Source organism: Psittacula echo, assembly GCF_963264785.1.
Source record: "Psittacula echo genome assembly, chromosome: 6".
NCBI lineage: Eukaryota > Metazoa > Chordata > Aves > Psittaciformes > Psittacidae > Psittacula > Psittacula echo.
In genome coordinates, this window is record NC_137743.1 from 49,325,473 (window position 1) to 49,345,849 (window position 20,377).

Below are 20,377 nucleotides of genomic sequence, written 5' to 3' on the forward strand. Positions count from 1 at the left end.
GAAATATTTGCAGCGCAGGTAAGATTTAATCAATCTTTGCGCAAGGAGAGGTAAAGTCGACGTCCAAAAAACCAGAGCTAGATACCTTGACTGTATCACACGTTGGAAACAACATTCACGTTTTGAGTCGCTTTGAACTGTGGCTGTGTTTCACGGCAGGGGGGAAGTATCAAAGTATTAATAAAAAAGAAAGAGAGGGAGAATATTCTGTGGTCTAAAGAATATTTACTTGTAAAGCCTGCGAAGAGACCAAATAAAAGGGTCTTTCTCATGATCAAGATTCCAATATTAAGATTAATAAAATGTATTATTTATAAGTCAATTAACATAAATAGAATATGTAAGCACTAGTGTATTAAAAAATCTTTCCACAGGCACCAGATTTTTAGCAGCATGAAGGTTTGTTTTTTTTTTTCCTGGAATAATACAAGAATAACATTTTCCAGCCAAGAGCAGAAACAGTAGGGGAGTCTTTGCTATCACAGGGCTTCTTATTAAATTCAGTCACTGTGAAAAGCCAGTCTTTTTTTTCTTTTTTTTTTAAATAAAGACAACTTAAAATCAATACAAGTTAGATTAACAAATCAGTACTATACTAATCCTGATTTATTACAATCGGCAATATGAAGTTTAATCACGTATAAACTGCTACTCAAAAAAAGATTTAGCTTTACTAAGTCTTGAATTAAATAATGGTGCAGAGTGTACCGAGTTTTTAGATCTGCATCATCTGATATTATGAAAAATTCAATGTACTTCTCTGCAGCAGATGTCAGAGGTCAGCAAATCTATTACAGTAATGTAAGTAATCTGGCTTTCTGCCAATCTTTTTTTAAAAAACACTGAAGCAGATAATTTTATATTTACAAATTCGAAAATCCTCCAGGGATTGCATCTCTCTCCCAACAAAAAGCAGAAACTTCACATTAGAGAAATGCATTTCACACTATATCAAACATGGCTTCAGCAGCAGCATTTCATAAAAAGAAAAAAAAAAGAAAGCACCCTTAATCTTTATTAGTCAACATTTTTTCCCAGCTACAGAACTAACAATACAAGATCTCATCTGCGCCAGTAACCATTACATTTTCATGTATTGATTATGCAGAATGAATGACTCTTTTGGCCAGACTCTGCTTCACGGGACACATGAGAGCATATCTATTCATAGACATGATAAAAAAAGTAGTTACAATAATGCAAAGGATCTGACCAGCCCAGAAACAGGAAGGAAATTAAATGTTAAGGCTGCCAGTTTCCTCTTTAATTCTCCCCACTGTGTATGGATATGACGGGGCTTTCAGGCTGGGGAGGAACCATATGCCCAGGACACAGAGGGTAAAGGAGGGAAGGAGGCAATTCAGCACAATCTCTACAATAATCTTTATATCGCTTGTTTCTGTGTTTATTTTTGTTTTCTTTCTGGCAAAATAAAATATTCCAGTATGTCTCCCATAGACATCATCTTGATTTCTTAAGGGCTCCAAGCCCAACACAAAACAGTGTGCAATGGAGCCTGTCAGCCACAGAATAATCTTGGAAGAACTTAAAATACCGAAGCTCCTTCCTTGGGAGATGCTGACCCATTCCTGTGCTTGGCCAGAAGGTTAAGAAGGTTGATTGCAACAAGAATGGAAAAAAAGATTTAAATCTGCTTCACCAAATGAATACAGCAACCAGTTAACCCGTGGAACTCACTGCCAATGGATATCTTGGGGCCAAGGGATTAGTGAGATTATGCAAGGATTAGATGCTAATGTAAATCATGAGAACATTAAGCTCTTAGAGTTTCAAAAACACTGAAAAGGGACAGGCAATAAATCTCTTTACTGGTAGGAGTTTGGAAAACATTTCCCTCCTGGGCACATTATGCCACAGTGGCTCTTGCTCCTTCCTCTGAAGGCACTGCTGGAGTTGGGGAGGGGACAGCTTGTCTGCCTGGTTCAATAGGGCAACCATCTGTTTCAATAGGTCCTCTCCTCACAGTAGCCGGGCAGAAATGCCTGCACCCCCTGCAGCCAGAGGGTCTGAGTGCAGGGCTGGGATGAGTGGCATCCGAGCTAGGGCAGCTCCAGCAACAGCCCCCACAGTGCAAAGGGGCCCGTATCGATAACCTTAGTGACAGAAACCTGATTCTTGTTCCCTGGAAACTCAGTGGGTAAGCATTCAGTAGTTTTAAGGGAACAGCAGGAATGCCTGAGCTCTCATGATGCCAAGAGAAGTTTTGTCTTTTTTACCCTGATGCTCTTCAAAGGGCATAAATCTTGGAAGCAGTGCTCTCAGTGTGAGCAAGGCAAACAAGCCACCTTCAACAGCAATCAGATGGTAGGGATGGCCTGGACTAGGAAGCAGTTTTTCACAGCCATGGACAAATTCTCATCAGAGAAGAGGGGAGAGGAATAACCCAAACTCTAAGGTCTCAGTCTTATAAATTATAAAATATATTCAGGAAATCAAGCAGTTTGTTCCTCAAGCCTGATCACTCTGGACCTCATTGTACAATCCAAGGGTTATGAAAGCAAGCCTCGTGCTTTTGTGCACAACACAATAGCAATGGGTTTATTTCCATTTGTCTGAAGTACAAAACTGGCATGTATTTTATCAGCAAAGGCAAAAAATGTTTGAGTTAAATTTTCTTCCCAAAGAACTTTCCTTCCTTAAAGAAATGGCTCATCCTTTCGCCAGCAACTTTCCTCACAGCTCACTGGGAGTGCTGGTGGGTAATGAGAATGGCTCACTGCCGAAAGGTGGGAACTGCACTGCTGTAAAAGAATTCAAAGACACTTTGTTTTAAGTAAACTGGAAATTAGTGACATTACAAACACAGCTGTTGATTTAGCTGCAGAGCCAGGCAAGGGAAGCTCAGGTACTCTCTCAATCCTACAGTTCAGCAGGGGGAAATGAACAACCCTAGTCTTTTGCCTTTGGTGCAGATTTACTGCATGGGAAAGATTCAAAGGAAAGGTGACAAAAGCAGAACGGCTTCCCCAGGTCACTCTACTAGAATTGCTACAAGCCCCTGTTTTGTCCACAGTCACCATTTCTGCATCTAAACACAGATACATTTTGTTTGGTAAGTCCACACAGTCCCTGAAATGCTTGGTCTCTATGCTCAGGAAAAGCTTATAGATGCTGTTTTGCATAGCCTATGGGATGCAGGTCTCCTGCAAGGACTCCAAAATCCTGTTGACCCTCCCAGAAGAGCTCTAGGCCACATTTCCGTTGCATAAAGCTGAACAAATGAGGGGCAACCCCTGCCATGTTACCAAAGTTCTGCTAATAGAACAGTGTAAGTACAGTATAAGGTGGAGATTCCCAGCAGACCTGGGGAATCTGTAAGGAATCAGGGGGATCTTGCTCTCCATCTCTGGTGCTGCTCCTGCAAAGAAGAATGGCTTATCTCCCATCACACAGCATGCTCTTGGGGCAACTCAACTCCCAGCAAGGAAAAGGGCCTTGTCCCTACCTCTGGATGTCAAGAAATGAGGTTAGCATGTGAGACACACTTTACCTCATGCTGACCAACCACAAGCACTCAGCTCAGCTTATAGGAGTGCTGGGACCTCAAGAGCATTGGGCACACTGCAGAGCCTCAGCACCCAGACCGTGTTGACGTGCATATGTATGGCAGGCATGTTTGGGAAGTTTCCCTCTGCTTGGGTGACAACCCATCCAGGAGCACTGGGTAGCACAAAGCATCACCCAATTCTGATAGGACAAGATCCTGAGTGGAAAGGAAGATGTGACTGGGAAAACAATTCCCTGTGAGGAGAGAGATCCAAGGCAGTGCCCAACTGTCTAGCACTCCTGCAGCCAAGGACTCCCTCTGACTCCAGTGCTGGCCAGTAAGTCTCTTGAGACTAAAACACCAGAAATTTTGAAAAAAACCGTGTGTTTTCATATGTTTTGAATGGACAGCTAAGGATCTGTTTTAATGGTAAACAATTACATTCCTCTGTCATCTGATACTTTTTAAATTTTGGGGAGGGGGGAAGCTTTCTGAATTTTCAATAGTTCCTTTGTTAAAGCATCTGTTACTAACATAATTGAAAAGATGTTTGTTCAGTGGTATGCTTGAGAGTACAGTTATTTAATCTTAATGATAAAGCCCTGAGGGCAGAAAATCATAAGTAGAAACCTCTTGTTATTTATCAAAAAGGAAAAAGAAAAAAAAAACCCCAACCAAAAACCCAGGAAAAGAAAGAGAGAACTGAGACACCTCATCTATCTTCAGGCTTAAATTCGTGCTTGATGGAAAACTATTGAGACAATTTGCAACTTGCGAAGTTTTCTGGGAGTCTGGGACTAGCTGAAGTGGGAGGAGGGCAGGAAAGTGGGGTGAAGACAAAAATAAAACAACCCAGTTAGTATGACAAGAAAAAACTGCTGCTTGGCAAGTTTTTCTTTGGGTCAAACAAAGAACGAGCTGTAGTTTACAGCATGACATAATGTTTGATTAATTTTTGCCTGAGGATGTTTTCACACTTAACAGTGTAAATCAAAACCTTATATTAATTATGATGTGTATTAAAAGATAACCATAAGCATTTTCATGTAGATGCTATACTAGACTCCTAATTTTTTTTCCCTCTAAAAGATTGGCTGCTACAAAACTCCACTGAAATGCTTGCATGTTACCAAAGTTATCCAAATGCTTTAACAAAACCAAACAGCATTTGCATGGAACACAGGGCTTTCTTGCATACTGAATTGCTGCACAATATCCTTAGGGTAGAGAGACTTAACGGCTGTTAAAGGGAAACCATATAAGAGACTTATTTTTGACCTGCCTTGTGTTTCTGATAATATATAACATTTGTGTGAGTGATTTAGACAGAAAAATGGTAGAACTGGCTCTGAACTGTACAAGACACTGTATCTCCTGGCATTTAGTCCCCTGGCAACAGAGAGATGTGCAGGGTGCTCTGCAAGTGCCCAGGGGCCACATTCACAGCCAGAGTAAAACCTTCTGCAGGTCTGCGTCCAAAACCCAGGGCACAGCCAACCTGCCGGATTGTGAAGAACCATGGCCCGCTCTGGGCACCCATCTCACCTATCTGATCCTCATCAAGTCCCATGTGGTCATAGCCCACTTGGCTGCCAGAATTTGATGAGAGTATAAAGCCTAGCAAACACCTCTCCAGATGAGTCTGACCAGGACTGTCTGGTTTTCAAGGCATTAATGATTCTTGAGGGCCAGGATATGAGATACACTGCTGAAGAGCAGGACAGCCTGTGGGATGCTCTGGGTCTATCCCTGCTGGAGACCTTAAGTGACCCAGGTTCCCTGCAGCACCTGTAGAAGCCAGGAGGGCTACTGCTCTATGGGACTGTCCAGCTGCCTGCCATGATGTTTTGAACATTGACATGTCTGTTCACCAAAGAAGCTGAGGAGTTACTGTGTGCCACTGCACATCACAGTTCCCTGTCCCTTGCATGGCTGTGCATAGCTTGTGCTCAAGGCTTGCTTTGGAGGAAACCAAAATGAATCACAGCCAGACTTGGAGGCAGAAAAAGGCAACTGCTTGTAATATTTGTTCAATGCATTTTATTGGGACCTTTATATACCTTGCAAAATAGGACACTGGTTTTTTTTTGTTTGGTTTTTTTTTTTTTTTTTTTTGTGAGGTGGTGGTGGTGCAATATTTATGAAAAATCCCTAACAACGTCATGAGCACTGAAGAAATACAGTCTATCTTTCATGCCGGAAAATTAAAGCTGTGATCAAGTGTTTTGTGTAAAAGCAAAAGAAACCTCAAACCCTGTATGTGAAAACCACATCTGCATTATTAGGGGAAGGCAGCATGGAGAAGAGTGCTTCGCAGAAAAGTAGCCGTTTCTGAGGGTTTCTTGATAAGAGAGAGAGAGAGATGTAGGGTACTGACAAGGGCTGTAAGAGCTTCACAGGAAAGGTTCAGGCTGAATCAGTCAATACCAACCACACATGCCTCTACTTTTCTGTGATCATACAAGGTAAGTGCCTTAAAGGAACACAAATGAAGAAAGTAAAGACTAAACAGCAACTCATAAGCTCTGTACAGTCTGAGTTGTGTACAGAGCAACAGCCCCACGATGGGAAAACATTAATGCTTTTTATACTGGTAATCATCTGTAACATGAGCAATTAAGTACAGTACTAATGGACTATAGCCAAGAGCCTGGTACTAATATTAAAAACTGACAGAGATGAATAGCTTTGGAAGGAAAACTAGGCTGACAAAGACATTTTTATGAAGTGCTTGGGCCTATTTGGAATAACCCAATCAGAGGCAGGTTCAGACCAGCCATGCCTACAGTGACAATAACGCATTCATTGGCATTATACGACGCCTGCTATGCTTTAAATAAAAACACCCATTGCTTCTACTCAGCAACCTGCACTTTCATTATTATACTCATTAATGAAACAAAAGTTGTCTAACTAATATACAAATAACACTTACTGAAACACTGGCAGGCTCGCCTTGTTTTAAAATGAAACCAGTTACTGGAAACACAAACTGTACTACATGAAAAATGAATCAGTTGATAATGCACACAAACCCTTTTTTACTCTTTTACCAGGGAAACAAAGCAAACACTACACTGACTGAAGGACTCTGCCTACCTATAGCACAGCAGTAGTGACCACTACAACCCCTGCCAGACAGTGGCACAGAGAGGGGAGCAAAGCATTCTCCACAGCCTTTAAATCTGGCATTGTTTCAGCTTTTGCCATCCTTGGTATCATGGATCTGCAGCAACATGCTGGTTTTTTAGGGGTTATAAGCACCTTTTGAGAAAAGCAACATTTCTTCATGGGATTTGCCAGACAGAGAGCCAATTCTGTCCTCTTGATTTCTTCTTCTTTTTTTCCTTTCTCTGGTTTTTTTTTTTTCTCCCTTTTTTTTTTTTTTTTCAGGTTTTTTTTTTCCACTCCTTTTTGCCCTTAGAAGTTGTATGTTAAACTTCACCTTGGAGAGGGGAACCTGGAGAGGGCAGGAAGGTGGGATGCAGTACCTGAATGGGACATATGTGCCTCAGCATCCTAAGTATCTCACTGAAAGGCCTCTGCCACCTAAGCAGCCTTGATATGTTAACGCTGGTGCAAACAGCTAGAAGCTTCTCTGTCATCTTGGAAGACAGCTAGTTAACACAACATGGATGCCCTTGAGATCCAGTTGTAGAGATGAATGGCACAGCTAAGTTAAACACCAAGAGGATCAGTGAAGTCAGGGTACTGCCTGTTCTGCCTCCAGTAAGCAAGGAAAGGCCAGTGGGATTCAGAAAGGAAAAATCATGAGGTTTATTCAACATTTACTTCCCAGCTTAATTCAACTTCCAGTTTAGCTTTACAGCTCACCTTCAAGTTAGAAAATGCATGTGCTGAATCATGAACGTGTATTCCTGCACTGCAGTTCTAGTTTTAGATTAAATGTCATCTGAGCACTTTGGCTATAAATGAGCTTTACATTTACAGGTGCTGTAGCTAGAATTACCAGCTGAAACAAACCATGACAATTTCATTTACTTTTTTCCAAGTCTGAGGCTTAATACAGCTTTCCTATGGTGGAAAAAAGGAAGTGTCTAACACTAGAAATCTAGAGATGGGACCAGTCACTGAGGTTTATTTTGTATAATTGGTTTTCAGACCAGATTTGGTAAAGCATATTTTAGGTAAACTCAGGGCTAACCCAAAAATCCTTCAAGACTTTTTCTCCAAATGCCATCTTTCCACAGCCTGCCAGAGAAATGGAAAACAGGTGCTGCCTCATATCAGACCTAACCTAGAACTACACAATAGACTGGCATCCAAGAACTCAGATTTGAGCTCTTTGGTGTGCTAAGACCCATTCAATCATAAACTAAAAGACTCTTTCCTCAGACTGGCTCAAGGCAAGCAGAATTGCTTCTGGGTAGCCTGGAAAGGCTTTTCCATTTTGAAGGCATCATGAATCTGCTCCGGTTTTCTAGTGAGCACAATGGGCTTTGTGGTACTTCATAGCACGTAGCATACCCCTGAATAACTGCTGAGTAAGTCACATGGACAAGTCTCTATGCATCAAAGAGGAGTGCAATTGAAGGGGTTTGCATGTAAAAAAATAAACCACTATCATGAAAGCAGAAGAAGGAGACAGGGGTTCATGGAGTATTTGTGAATGGCTCATTTATTTTTCCAAAACTACAAGAGATGTGCTCTCTCAGTGACTCTAGGATTTCAACACAGAGCCCAGCAATGTTTGCTCCCTCTCTGACCTAGGCCTGCAGAGACCTAACTCTCATGCATGCCTGAGTCTCCTCTGTCAAATAAACAGCATCCTACAAAGCACATCTGGTGAGGGAAGACCCAGACTGCCAGTTGGAAACCCATCAGCTGGCTTGGGTGCAAGAGGAAGCCCTGAGACTCTCAGGGCTGTACTGATGGAGGGGAAGAGCCGAATACGCACAATCTGATGAGTCAATTAAAACAATCTATAACATTTTTCTGCAACACAAAGGCAGGGAAAAGCCCTGTCTGACATGCACAGCAACCCACTCAATTTGCTCTGCTGCTTGGCTTGATCTCCAGAAAGCTTCTAACTCTAACTTGTATAGTGGCATTACATGCAACTTATTTGTGCACCCAAGCTCTTATGTTGGAGATATCTCCTGTAAGTGAGGATGATCAACCTTCCCCTCCATTAGCTGGGCAGAAGGCATTAAAAGAAGATGAACAACTGCCCACTGGGTTCAGCTCTGCTGTGCCACCTTGTGCACAGGCAAATGAAATCTCTTCCTGACCCCAGCAAAGTAACTTGTTTATGACCAACAAACAAAAGACTGAACTTTCTATCTGAGCCTGAAATTGAAGAGCTTTTACTACAATTTGCTTGACTAAATTAAATTAAAAAAAAAAAAAAAAAGGAAAAAAAGGGAGGAGGAGAGCTGTTTCTAAAACCCGTATCAAACCAGAATAACATTCCAGCTCCAGTATTTTATTCAATGTGTGCTGGCTTCACAAGCCCTGGAAGTTATTATCTACATGGGAAGAATAAGAAATCAACAGTTCTGACCAGCAACAACGGCTGCAGAGAAAGAGCGTTTGGCAGCAGCTTGCAGGCAGGGAGGAGCGAAGGAATGCAATGAAGAAGAGGAATGCAACGCTCTGCATGACCTACAACATTAACAGCACCCTGCATTGTGGGCCACCCCATCATTTTGATCACAACCACAATTTGCTTAATTGGCATTCCTCAAAAATGACAGAAGACAAGTGTTCGCATCAATTAGCTGTCGTTTCTTATTATTCCTTGACTATGTTTTGCTCAGTTTTTCAGCTTAACTGGAAAGCTGCTGTAAAAATTAAGATACGTACCAAAGAAAAATCAGATGCTCGTTTTATTTATTTAGTTGCTAGAGACATACACTGGTTTAAATTACAATAGATTATCTGACTAAACTGTTAGGGGAATATTAACTATATCTTCAAGAAGCCTCACTCTCTCTCTCTCTCTTTCTCTAATTCTTTATAAAAAGCTTTGAAGGCTCTCCAAATTAATTTTTTCATTATTAAACAAGCATTTCAGATTTGTTATCTTACCTTTCATAATGTCTGCGAGTACATGTAGCAGCACTTGTGCTTCCAGGGTTACCACCTAATTCATCATAAATATGTTTCCATTGTCGACGGGCTGTTATCTGTAAAAATGGCAATGGAAAATTTAATCTTGCATCTTTACAGATTCTACAGCGTTTGAGTTCACAACAACAAATGCATGTGTGACACTTTCAGAACAGCATGTACTACAAGCACTATAAAAGTCCCTACAGAATATATAGAGTACACAGAGCTTTGGGTGTCCTTTTTTTTTTTTTTTTTGGTAAGTTAGCAGTATTTCTATTTTCTTTCTCTCTAAAATGGAGTGTTCTGACTGATTCATTATCAAGTCACAAGCAATACAGCCTCACAAAAGGGAATCTCAATCAATACAGGGTCATTAAGCATCAGAAGTTATGCAGACAAATCCCATGGTGAATTATGAAAATGAACCTCAAACCATACTCAGCACAAATAATGATTACATAGTTATTTTAACTGAATTAGAGAAAATAAATCTGCTGCAAAATCCAAATCCACCACAGAATTCTGTAAATCCACAAAAGCATAGTCTGTAACTCTATATGTTACAAGCTGTTTATTTTTATCCATTTATGTCAGTAAAATATATAGATCAAATAATAAAGAAAACATACTCCAATGTTAATATTTGAGCTATGTACTCTATTGGACCATGCTGATGAAAATAAACATCTCGTAACATATTGAGTTGCATACCATGGTTCTGGTTTTTTCTGTACAGAAATTAGGATTATACAGAATAACAGATGGAAGACCTGGCAAAAGAATTGTTTCTGAATACCACTTCATTATTTTATATATTCTACTATATTTAAAACAGGAAGAAAAACAGGAATAAGACAAGCACAACAGATCACTCTCTTTTGCCTGCATCTCATAAAGAAGGCCAGTGGAAAATTGTGGGGGCAATCTGGGGAGAATTTTGTCATTTTCTGTGGAATGCTGTGGATTTTAATATATTCAGCCCCGGAGGCTTCTTCTGAGTTACCCACAGAGCAGTCAATGGCGTTTACTGAGGAGCTAAAGGCAGCAATCAGGAGAAAACAAATATTACAACTTGCAATCTGAGGCCTGTAATTTTAATCTAAACAAGAGGAGATAGCTACCGTCATTATAGGGTAAGAGGCATTTCTTTCTTGCTCAATATAAAAGGAAAACCCTTCCTTTGCAGAAATTATTCTCCAAAGCCAAAAGCATGGCTGGAGACTTATAATTTGATAATGTTATGATTTCTTCAAGTTTATTGTTTATACAGTTCTCCTTAGTAAGCATCACCATCTCCAACTCACTATTAGCACCTTTATGTATTTTGCACCTATAGATAAAAAAAAGTGTTTTATCTTAAACCTTATTTAAAGCAAAATGGACTGCATTACTGAATAACTAATTTTATTTTCTGTCTTCTGTAACCAACCCAAAGACAACAGGCACAACAGAGGGACTGCAATTCAAGGATAAATCCTGCACAAAGTAATTATTCACACACAAATCAAACACTCATCTGAGGATCAGGTTAATTTTAATTCTATTTTGTTTACGTTCTTATGCAGTCTCTTCCCTAGACTATCCACACTTCTACCTATTATTACTGCTAAAAGTCTTGAAGAACTGGAGTCCTAATGAATGAAACATAAAGAACATCACCTTCCGATAATACAAACAGACACATCTTCTGCAACCTGAAAGGTCAAAAAAAGCTGGACCAAGCACCCTGCTGCGGAGGAATGCCTGGATGTGAAGCTACTCCTGGTCCTGCCTCCCACACATATCAGGACAGGCAAAGGGCGGAGGCATGGCCAGATAGCCCTTGCCTTCATGTAGCTCACAGATACCCTGAGGACTGCTGCAAGTGGTTTTATATTAAATCAAGTCTCTGGCAGCTTTGCAGACTAGGGGAAGAAAGATGCACAAAGCCAATTTGGGGTCTATGCTCTGGCCCTCTGGCAAGCACAGCCTGGCTGGCTTGCAAGGCTGTGGGCCAGAACCTGCTGCTTTGGCTAAGTACAGTGACGCTGTGCAGAAGCTATACATGAAAGCAAAGGATTAGTCAGCAAGAGGACTACTGCAAGTCCCCTTTTTAAACATCCCAATGTGACTAAGAAGCATGGTCTCTATTTTCAACAGTAAAATGTAAACCTCAGAGCCCAAGTCACATTAACTATGAGCTGACTCAAGAGGCAATCCTCAAGCTGGAACATCAGTAAACACAATCAACTTTAATGGGAAAAATGAATCCCTTTGAGACCCTTGCACCATTTTTGGTGTTTCTTTCCTCTGTGTTGCTTAGAATAATAGCATTTTCACAAACATTTGCCCAGTTTCATCCAATTCTGCCTCTACAATGGACCAGAACTCCTTGGTAATAAGCAGAGTTGTGCCATCCCACATACAGACCTGACTTTAAATTTGATGCGCCCTGCAATGATTGTTATTCTTAAAAAAGCCTGGGCTTGAGTTTTCCTCTGCTCTGGAATGTTTTATTTTTTATGCTTAATAAACTTCAAAGGACTAAAGTAACTGGTAAATTACATCCTTAAACAATCTGAGCAAAATACTGCACTGTGGAAACTCCTCAGCTGTCATGCACGGCAGTACTGATCAAGCTGGATGCTCATGCTGGCCACATCCAAATTGAGGACTGCTTTCTTCTTTCATACAGGTCTGTCCCAGCCACCACAGTGATGAAGAGCTTTCTGAAGACCCAGGAAAGGGCAGTGTTTGGCAATGCTCTGCTTATGGTTGCTGTTCCTACCAAAAATGCCAGTCTTGCCTCTCTTACACAGTGGTTGTAACTGAAACGGCTCATATGTGCTCCTCGTTAGCACTATATTTATGACCAGGCCACATGAGGAACAGAAAGGCAGGTAACAAAAGGTATGAAAATGGTAATATATTTTAGCTGTCTGGGCAGTGATTTTTCCATGAATATTCAGAAGCAAAGTGTTGGTTTTTTAAGGGCATGGAGCTGTAGTGGTGTAAGACAACTAAGATCTTGCAAAAGCTTTAACAAATGTCCTCACCACTTTCATTTCACGCTTTAAATTAATTCAGTTTTCTGATGTAAGCTGACCTGCTCCAGCAGAAAACATACAGAAGACAAAGAACCTCTGCTGCTTCAGTTCTCCAATTTGTTTTCCTCACTCCTACCAGTATACACATCCCTTCAGTGCCTGCCACATTTCTGAAAGCGCAGGCTCACACATTAATCAGGGCAATTGCACAGGTCAGTCTCATCTCTGACAGCTTCCAATTCCAATGATGGCTTTAGTTTTAAAGTAGTCTTCTGTTTTCCAGACCCCTCCCAAAATATGCTCCAACCTATAGCTTCACTGTTCTAGAGCTGAGCCCGTTGGAAGCCAGGAACTTCGAAAACCTCCATGACATCTTTCCCAATCAACAGAATTTGGAGTTAACCAAGAGAACGCTCTGTCCACGGATCTGACAGCAGATCTGATCTGGTTTCTACAGGCACAGTATTAGGCAGTGACTGGTACTCAAGAACAACCAAATTAAAGCAATGATCTTATCTATTAAAGGACTGTTTACACATATGCTTTTAATGATGTCTTCTGCTTTGAGAAATCTTAAGGTCTTCTGTACTGCAATCCCAGCTCCCAGCGTCATGAAAAATCTTCTTGCTTATTTCCTGCTGCAAATATAATGGCGGATTTTCTGGTCATGGTATCTGATGTTCACAACACTTCAAAACACAGCTCTGGGTGTTAGCTCTGTATGAAACAAACCCAGGTAGCTTTGCATTCCACTGATATATCAGTTTCTTTGGGCCTGCCCAGATGCAGGACTGCTGTATACGTCAATCATTAATGTTTAAAAACTAAAGCCCTTTATTGTTGCTTCCAGAAGCAGTAGCTAAACGGGATCCTACTGACCTTCCACAAAAATTAAGCTGCTACACACAAAGGTTAAGTTCCACCTAATTTTATTTTTAAGATTTATCTTTCTAAGATACCCCCAGGTAGAGTCCACTCAGCACGACAGCCTTTTGCAAACATGCCAAGGCACTCCTTTTGTGTTGGCTCTAAAGAAAAAAACACCACTTCATGACTTGCCAAGGACAACTCTAGGTAAATCCTGGAAGTTTCCCATCTATGAACCTTATACTAACTTGACTTAGGCCAACTGAGAAAATTCCAGGTAATGGTTGTTAAATTCCACTGCAGCCCCCTAAAATGTGACATTGTTTTGTATTTCATCCAGGGATTTGGGGACATTTTAAATCATTCATACTGTGAAGGTCTGCTATACAGTACTTACCAATGCACTCTATTATTAGTAACAAAGATGCTCATTTCATGTATCTTTTGTTTAAGAGAAACATGATCCCACCAATTCCAAAGAGGCAAATTCATCTGTTAAGGACTTAAACCAATTTCTACAGATTGCTATTTTTATTAAGCCTGTATTATGTTCAACAAGAAGTGCATAGGAGTGTGGTATTACGCAGTTACAGATGACAGCTAACTAAGAATTAGTAATCAAACAGATAATGGACACATGAGAAATGACCCTTGCAAGTACTCCAAAAGGAGAGCCTTTAAATATGACACACAATCATGACTTGACACTACTAGATATCCTGTATGTATGTCCCATATGTATAGGTAATACTCTCTGTCAAGCCTCACTGGATGCATTCCAGCCCCTGATACATGATAATAAGGGAAAGTCAGGGAGACGGCTAAGAAAGTTGTTCTCCACATTTCAAATCAGACCACTGGCTGTTTTATTCACTCCCAGATCCTTAACCAACAGGACTGAACTCAGAGGTCTTTCACCGTTCTATAATCTGGGCAGAAGCTGAAAAACACCATACATAATGTCTGCTCATTTCTCAAAGATGTTTTTAAAACTCCATTGAAGCATCTATACATGGACAAGGTGGACAGGGCCAAGATGAAATTGAAAATGGGCTGACTATCATTGTTCTACCAAACACAAGGCTGTAAAGTTTGCAACTACTTTAATTGGGAAGGTTTCTACACTTACTAGTAAAGAACTAGTCATCTGACCACTCTAAGATCCCATATGTGATTTTAACCAGTCTTTTGTTTCCTGTTCATAAAACAGCTGTCACACGCTGAAGCCAAATATCTAATTTCAAATATTATTTTCTTTATAATACTTCCAAGAGAAAAGACTCATTTCTATCTCAATGCCCAAATCAGAAACTTTTGAAGTTTTTAAACAAGTTAAAGATGATAAAGCTCTTATAATGGACAAATCACTTGTTCAAGTTAGATGGAAGGGTCCATAGATAAACATATATTACTCAGAACAAGTTCAAGAAAGCCTTTGATCTGCATCATTAACAGATACTGGCACAGTGTGTCTGAGTGGTGGATTCTGGTCATTACTGAATTACAGCACTCATTCAAAATTTCTGTATCTAAGCAGACCTGCCTAAGGTTCTGGAAATGATACTGAGGTCCTTGTCACCCCAGTCATCCACTGTGTTGCTGAAAAATGGATCACGAATCAAACACAAAAGCCTCTTAGCAATGCTTGCCATGATAAAACATATACAAACAAACACAGCTTGGCAAACTCAGTGAGTATCAACTGGTCATAAAATAATAAAATCCAGGGTGTGCACAGGTCAAAGTATTACAACAGTTATTGGTTTAACATTCAAGGAATGTAAAGCAAAGGCAGATAAATATTGAGGATGAGATTGTTAACAGAAGACAATGAGGTCAGGAAACCTCATGCTTCACATACAACTTAAGTTACATCACAATGGTCCTCCCAGCTTCAGCTCTTCTGCAGAGAGCACAGATGCCATTCACATCATAAAAACAGTACCAGGCCCACCACTTCAGCCAGTCTCAAACCAAAGCTGGGCTCTCAGATGTGTCAGAGGGTGTCAGATAAGCTTGCCTTGCCATTTACTGGCCAGCAAGCAATTGCTTAGTTTCTTCTCTATGAAGAAATAAGCAGCCCTGGTACATTTCATCAGAGGTGACAAATGCCCCTAAACAATAGAGAACGTCTGCCACTGAGAAAAGGACAGGAGCTTTGAGGCAAGGGTGGATTGATGCTACTCTGGATGACATTCTCACATTTGTGATCCTTCCCCTCTAATCCTCTCATGTTTCTGCTACCGGACCTGGCTCTCTGGCCTCGTATTCACAAATGCACCATCCTGTTCCTGCTCTGCTCCAGGCACAGAGGTTCACCTTCTCCAGCATTTCTAAATACATCCTTCTCCCTCTCATTCCGGCACTAAAATTCAGCTCTCTCCAGCAAGTCACCACTTTGGCATCCCTGCTTTTCTACTTGGTCCCTTCAAGCAGACCTGAAACATAGCTGTGAAAATCTCCCACCTCTCTATGCACTCTGAACACACCACTCTCAATCTCCCTCCCAGGCTTCCCTTGTGCTCTGAATCAAATTCAAGATGTTAGCCCTCATTTTCACTGCACTTTACAACACACAGCAATTACTGTTGGCTCATAACTGCTGTAACAATCTACCTACGGTAGCTATTCATTCATATATACCCATGAGCACACCTACACACACCCCTGTACATAAGCATGGTATGTGCTGATTAATGAAAGATAAAGGAACAATAAAAGCCAAATCAAGCATAGATTTTTGTTGAGAATGTTAGATTTTATGTGTCTTGAAATCCCAGCCACGCCCATGCTAATCAACCTGGGCTGCTGATTTATAGAACAATGTGTTTTATTGTAAGGAAGGAAAACAGTAAATTCTGCATTTTGGTTCAAACGACTTTCAGTTTCTTGATAGTGCATTTCTTCTTGTTATTTCTCTACAGACAGATATGTCCTAGATTACTTCGTAAACAAAGCAAAAATAATTTCTTTCATCCAACTGCGGCAGGAACTGAACAACTTAATCTGATCATTGTGTGCAAAGAAAATATTTCCAATGACGACATCTTCCTATGTCAATTGTTTTTTATTACAGATGTCATCTTGATGTGCCATATTAATGCAGCTCTTTCTTCCCATTTCAAGATTTTAATCTAAGTTTGTTGCTCTAATATTTTATTGGTTAAAAATACATGCTGTAAAATCCATGGCCATCAAATTTTCTTGTGAACTAAAAATAAACTGCTCTTGTCAGATATGGTTAGCTGATAAAAAGTGTCAGAGACTTTTCTGAATTACTCTGATAACTTCCTGTTTATGTGGTACTGACCCTTGTCTAATAAAGATCTTTTACACTTGGAATAAGAGAAGATACTGCAGCATACTATTCCTTAATGGACAATGCTGATTACTTTTGAAAGCCTTTAATACATTTCCCATATTAGACATGAACAGATGTCAGGGATGTTGCCAAGTGAAATTTCTTTTATGCAATCTTGGCTTGTTGTACAATAATAGCCTTTTCTCAACATGGGAAAAAATTACAGACCCAACTAATTTCCTTGACAGGGAAGAGTTACATATGTTTTCCACTTGTAGTTTTTACGACAAGTTTACAATTTTGCCAAACCTGGAACTAATTGGGACTGCTTCCAAAAATGGTCCAATAAACCCACAATGTGTACAGCTAGCCTAAAATGCATCAAATGACTGTTTGCTTTCACATTTTTTTTCTAAGAGGGAAAAGTTAAGATTGCACAATTATTTCATTTAAGTTACTTAAACACTTACTGTTTCATATCCTCCCAGTTTTTGAGCAGCTTGAAACATAGTCCAAAGGTTAACTGTTAGAGGGACAATAAGTATTTAGATAAGCATTGCATTAACCAACATATTTCAAAGAAATGAAAATTAAACATTAAAAAAAAAAAATAGACAAAAAAAGCTCACAGCCCTTGAAAAACCTTCTGTGAAACATTTTCCAAAGAGGTATTTACATAATCTGAAGAGTAAATATTAGCCCATACTATATATAATTTTAATTACATATAAGAGAACACACTTAAGATTTCTTAACAGGATTGGAAAAATACACTGAGACAAAAGTAATGGGCTCATTTGACTTTGCTGATAAGAGGCACAGTGTAATGACTGTAGCACATTTCCATAACTTTGATAATAAAAATTACTTATTGGGAAGAATGTTGCTTTTAATTATTTGTTTAATACTGATTTCATCAGCAAGCAAGCATGGATATCCACACACTGGATATCCATCCACACACTGAATAACAGAGAAAGACTACTGATTAAACAACAATATCCAGTATTTACCGGAGCTCAGATAATGGCCTCCATAATCAATAAACAATAAGCTGTATTTTAACAGGTCCGGCATGAATGAACCCAGAGGGAGCACAAATGAAAATTACCATAATAATTATGGCATGAATGGTTGTGCCTTGCCCATGGCTGTGGGGTCGCAGGAGCAAAGGCAACTCAATTCAAAAGATGTGCTAACTCTTCTTACTTCCTGGAAGAATGTCTCCTCTCCGATGTGCTTTTCATCCTGGCCCACTATTGCATGGTGTCTTTATTTTATTTTATTTTGTTTTATTTTATTTTGTTTTATTTTATTTTATATTTTTATCTTATTTTAATTGCTAGGAGAAAGATTAATATCTTGTGCTCTATGAAATGCGTATGCACAACTTCACTAACAGTGATTCCCCATAGATGCACTACAAATACTTCAGGCTAGGCTCAGCAATAACGCTGCAGACCACAGAGGACAGGATCTCTTGCTTCACAGGGGGACTCTCTCATGTGTACATACTGCCTCTTCCCACTAACCTATTTATACTGGCAATGTTTGCACAAGCCTTGCTGGATAAATACAAAGCCCTGTCCTGCAAACATTTCTACTCCTCTCAGAATACTTTCTCTTGGCATTTAAGTATTTGCTGGATCAGGCCCCTCATTTATAATGAATGTCAGGCAACTTCCAGTGTTTTTCAGTGAAATATTAGCAGAGAGCCCTACCTCTGGTGGAGCATTTTAGAAATAATATTTCAGCTTGTCTTTCAAGCCTACCCTGTCCCCATTCTTGCAGAAGTGCAGAATAAAATGGGGCGGAAGGGGGGAAATCCTCTCTTCAACACAAAATATTCTGAAAGCCTCATTGAACCTTGTACTGTTTCAAAGCTATCAAGAGCTTTGCTTAGGCCTTGATTTAATCCGAATCAATGCATAATGCAACGACACTGTTCATAGTACATTAATTTTACTTCCATTTCAAGCAGCCAGTTTTCAGACAAACACTGTAATCATTCGGAGTTATTTAAGTTTATAATGGCTGCTGGAGGCCTGTTGCAATCAGTGCCAATTGCTATTAGGTATGCAAATTGTTATGTAAAACATACAGGTTTGATATTCTTCATCAAAATAACGCATGGTTTTAATCTGGGAGATAAATTAGAGTAAACAATATTCCAATCCATGAAGTCTTCCCTTTAAGGAAATAAAAGAAATATAGATCATTCGATCTATAGATAAAGAGCAAAAATACCCCCATTTACAGCTTTTATTGGAAACTCTGAAAGATCTGCACTGCACTGCAATATTTATGTAAAATTTAGTTGCAACTGTATCTTCTCCACCCGCAATTGCTTTACAGATTGTGTCACTACAAACTGTACATGCCAAAGCAATTCTAAACACTGCATTCTGTATTAAACAGATACAGTCTGGTTTTATATTCTCCGAAGTCAATAATTTATTAACTATAAACACATTTTGGGGCTTAAAAATATGATCCCTTTTGTGCCTTTCTTGACCACCTTTAAATGTCTTCCTTTAATATTTGTCCCTTCATAAAGAACATCTGGGCACAATAAAGATACGTCATATTATTAACTCAGAAGAAAGGCATTACAGACGCTGCAGATTTACAAAACAGAAAACTAGAGAGTTTTCGACATGCCTATTTCTAGTCATAATCAGCGGATTTAAACCTATAAATATCTGGCAGCAACTACCCCAAGAAGGAAGAGATGAAAATCTAGGCATAAGAGCGAAATGCCTGGACTGGAAAATGTGTAGATATAAACATGGTCCCCCCATCCATAAGGCTTTAAATTAGGCTTTGTGTGCAAATGCTTTCTCCGGAGAGACCAAACTGTTCTAAAATGTCAACAAGAAAGTGAGAAAAAAGATACTTACTCTGCTTAAAACCTAAATAGGGTATTCGTTCAATTGGTGTTTTTCTTTCTTTCATATATTTATAAAGAGCCACAAGGAAAGCCTGCTCATCAGCTCTGCATTCTTCACCTATGGCAATCTTTGATTTATCCTCACTTGAGCCTTTTTTACAGTTGCTGTTGTTACTCTTGGGTTTGGGCAAAGCTGACTTAGCCTCATATTTTACCTGGGAAAAGAAAAGATGTCATATCAGATCTGGGTAACCTTTAATTTTCACTTAAGGAATAAATATCCTCTCCTAGCAGAACGGTTTGTTGAAAAAAAATGAAGGCCAAACCATGCAACTGTGTTTGAGGGGAAACAAAGGAAGCTATTTATAGAGCTAAATGTCTTGTTCTGAATCTTAGTCACAACATTTTTAAATAGCCACATCTTTAAATCATTATAACCCATTGGTAATGCTCTCCAGATCTGCATTTTTATGACTATACATCGCTATGTCACAGACAGCTCCCATCTCTCACATACACTTGCCATTAGCAAGTCTAATAATAACCTTCGTTCCAGGACTGACACTGAGCATTGTCAACTCCCATAGACAACCCTCGGAGCTGAGGGTGCTCAGCCCCTTCCAGGAACGCTCAGCATCCAGCTCTGAAATGACACATTTTTCCCTCCTTCGGCCCATCAAAATGGAAGCAAACCTTGGCAGGCCTTACCC

At 39.8% G+C, this 20,377-nt stretch overlaps 1 protein-coding gene across 2 annotated transcripts in view; it reads right to left on the reverse strand.

Annotated features, from left to right (window-relative positions):
• The window catches only part of ARID5B (AT-rich interaction domain 5B), a gene marked incomplete at its 5' end in the record, with an annotated part of 122,972 nt that overhangs the window by 10,412 nt on the left and 92,183 nt on the right, over nucleotides 1–20,377 (reverse strand). For both annotated transcript variants that reach the window (XM_080620912.1, XM_080620911.1), the window contains 3 exons: nucleotides 9,560–9,657; nucleotides 17,248–17,300; nucleotides 19,678–19,882. In XM_080620912.1, coding sequence (XP_080477038.1) covers nucleotides 9,560–9,657; nucleotides 17,248–17,300; nucleotides 19,678–19,882 — 356 coding nt within the window. The remainder of the gene's footprint in view (nucleotides 1–9,559; nucleotides 9,658–17,247; nucleotides 17,301–19,677; nucleotides 19,883–20,377) is intronic.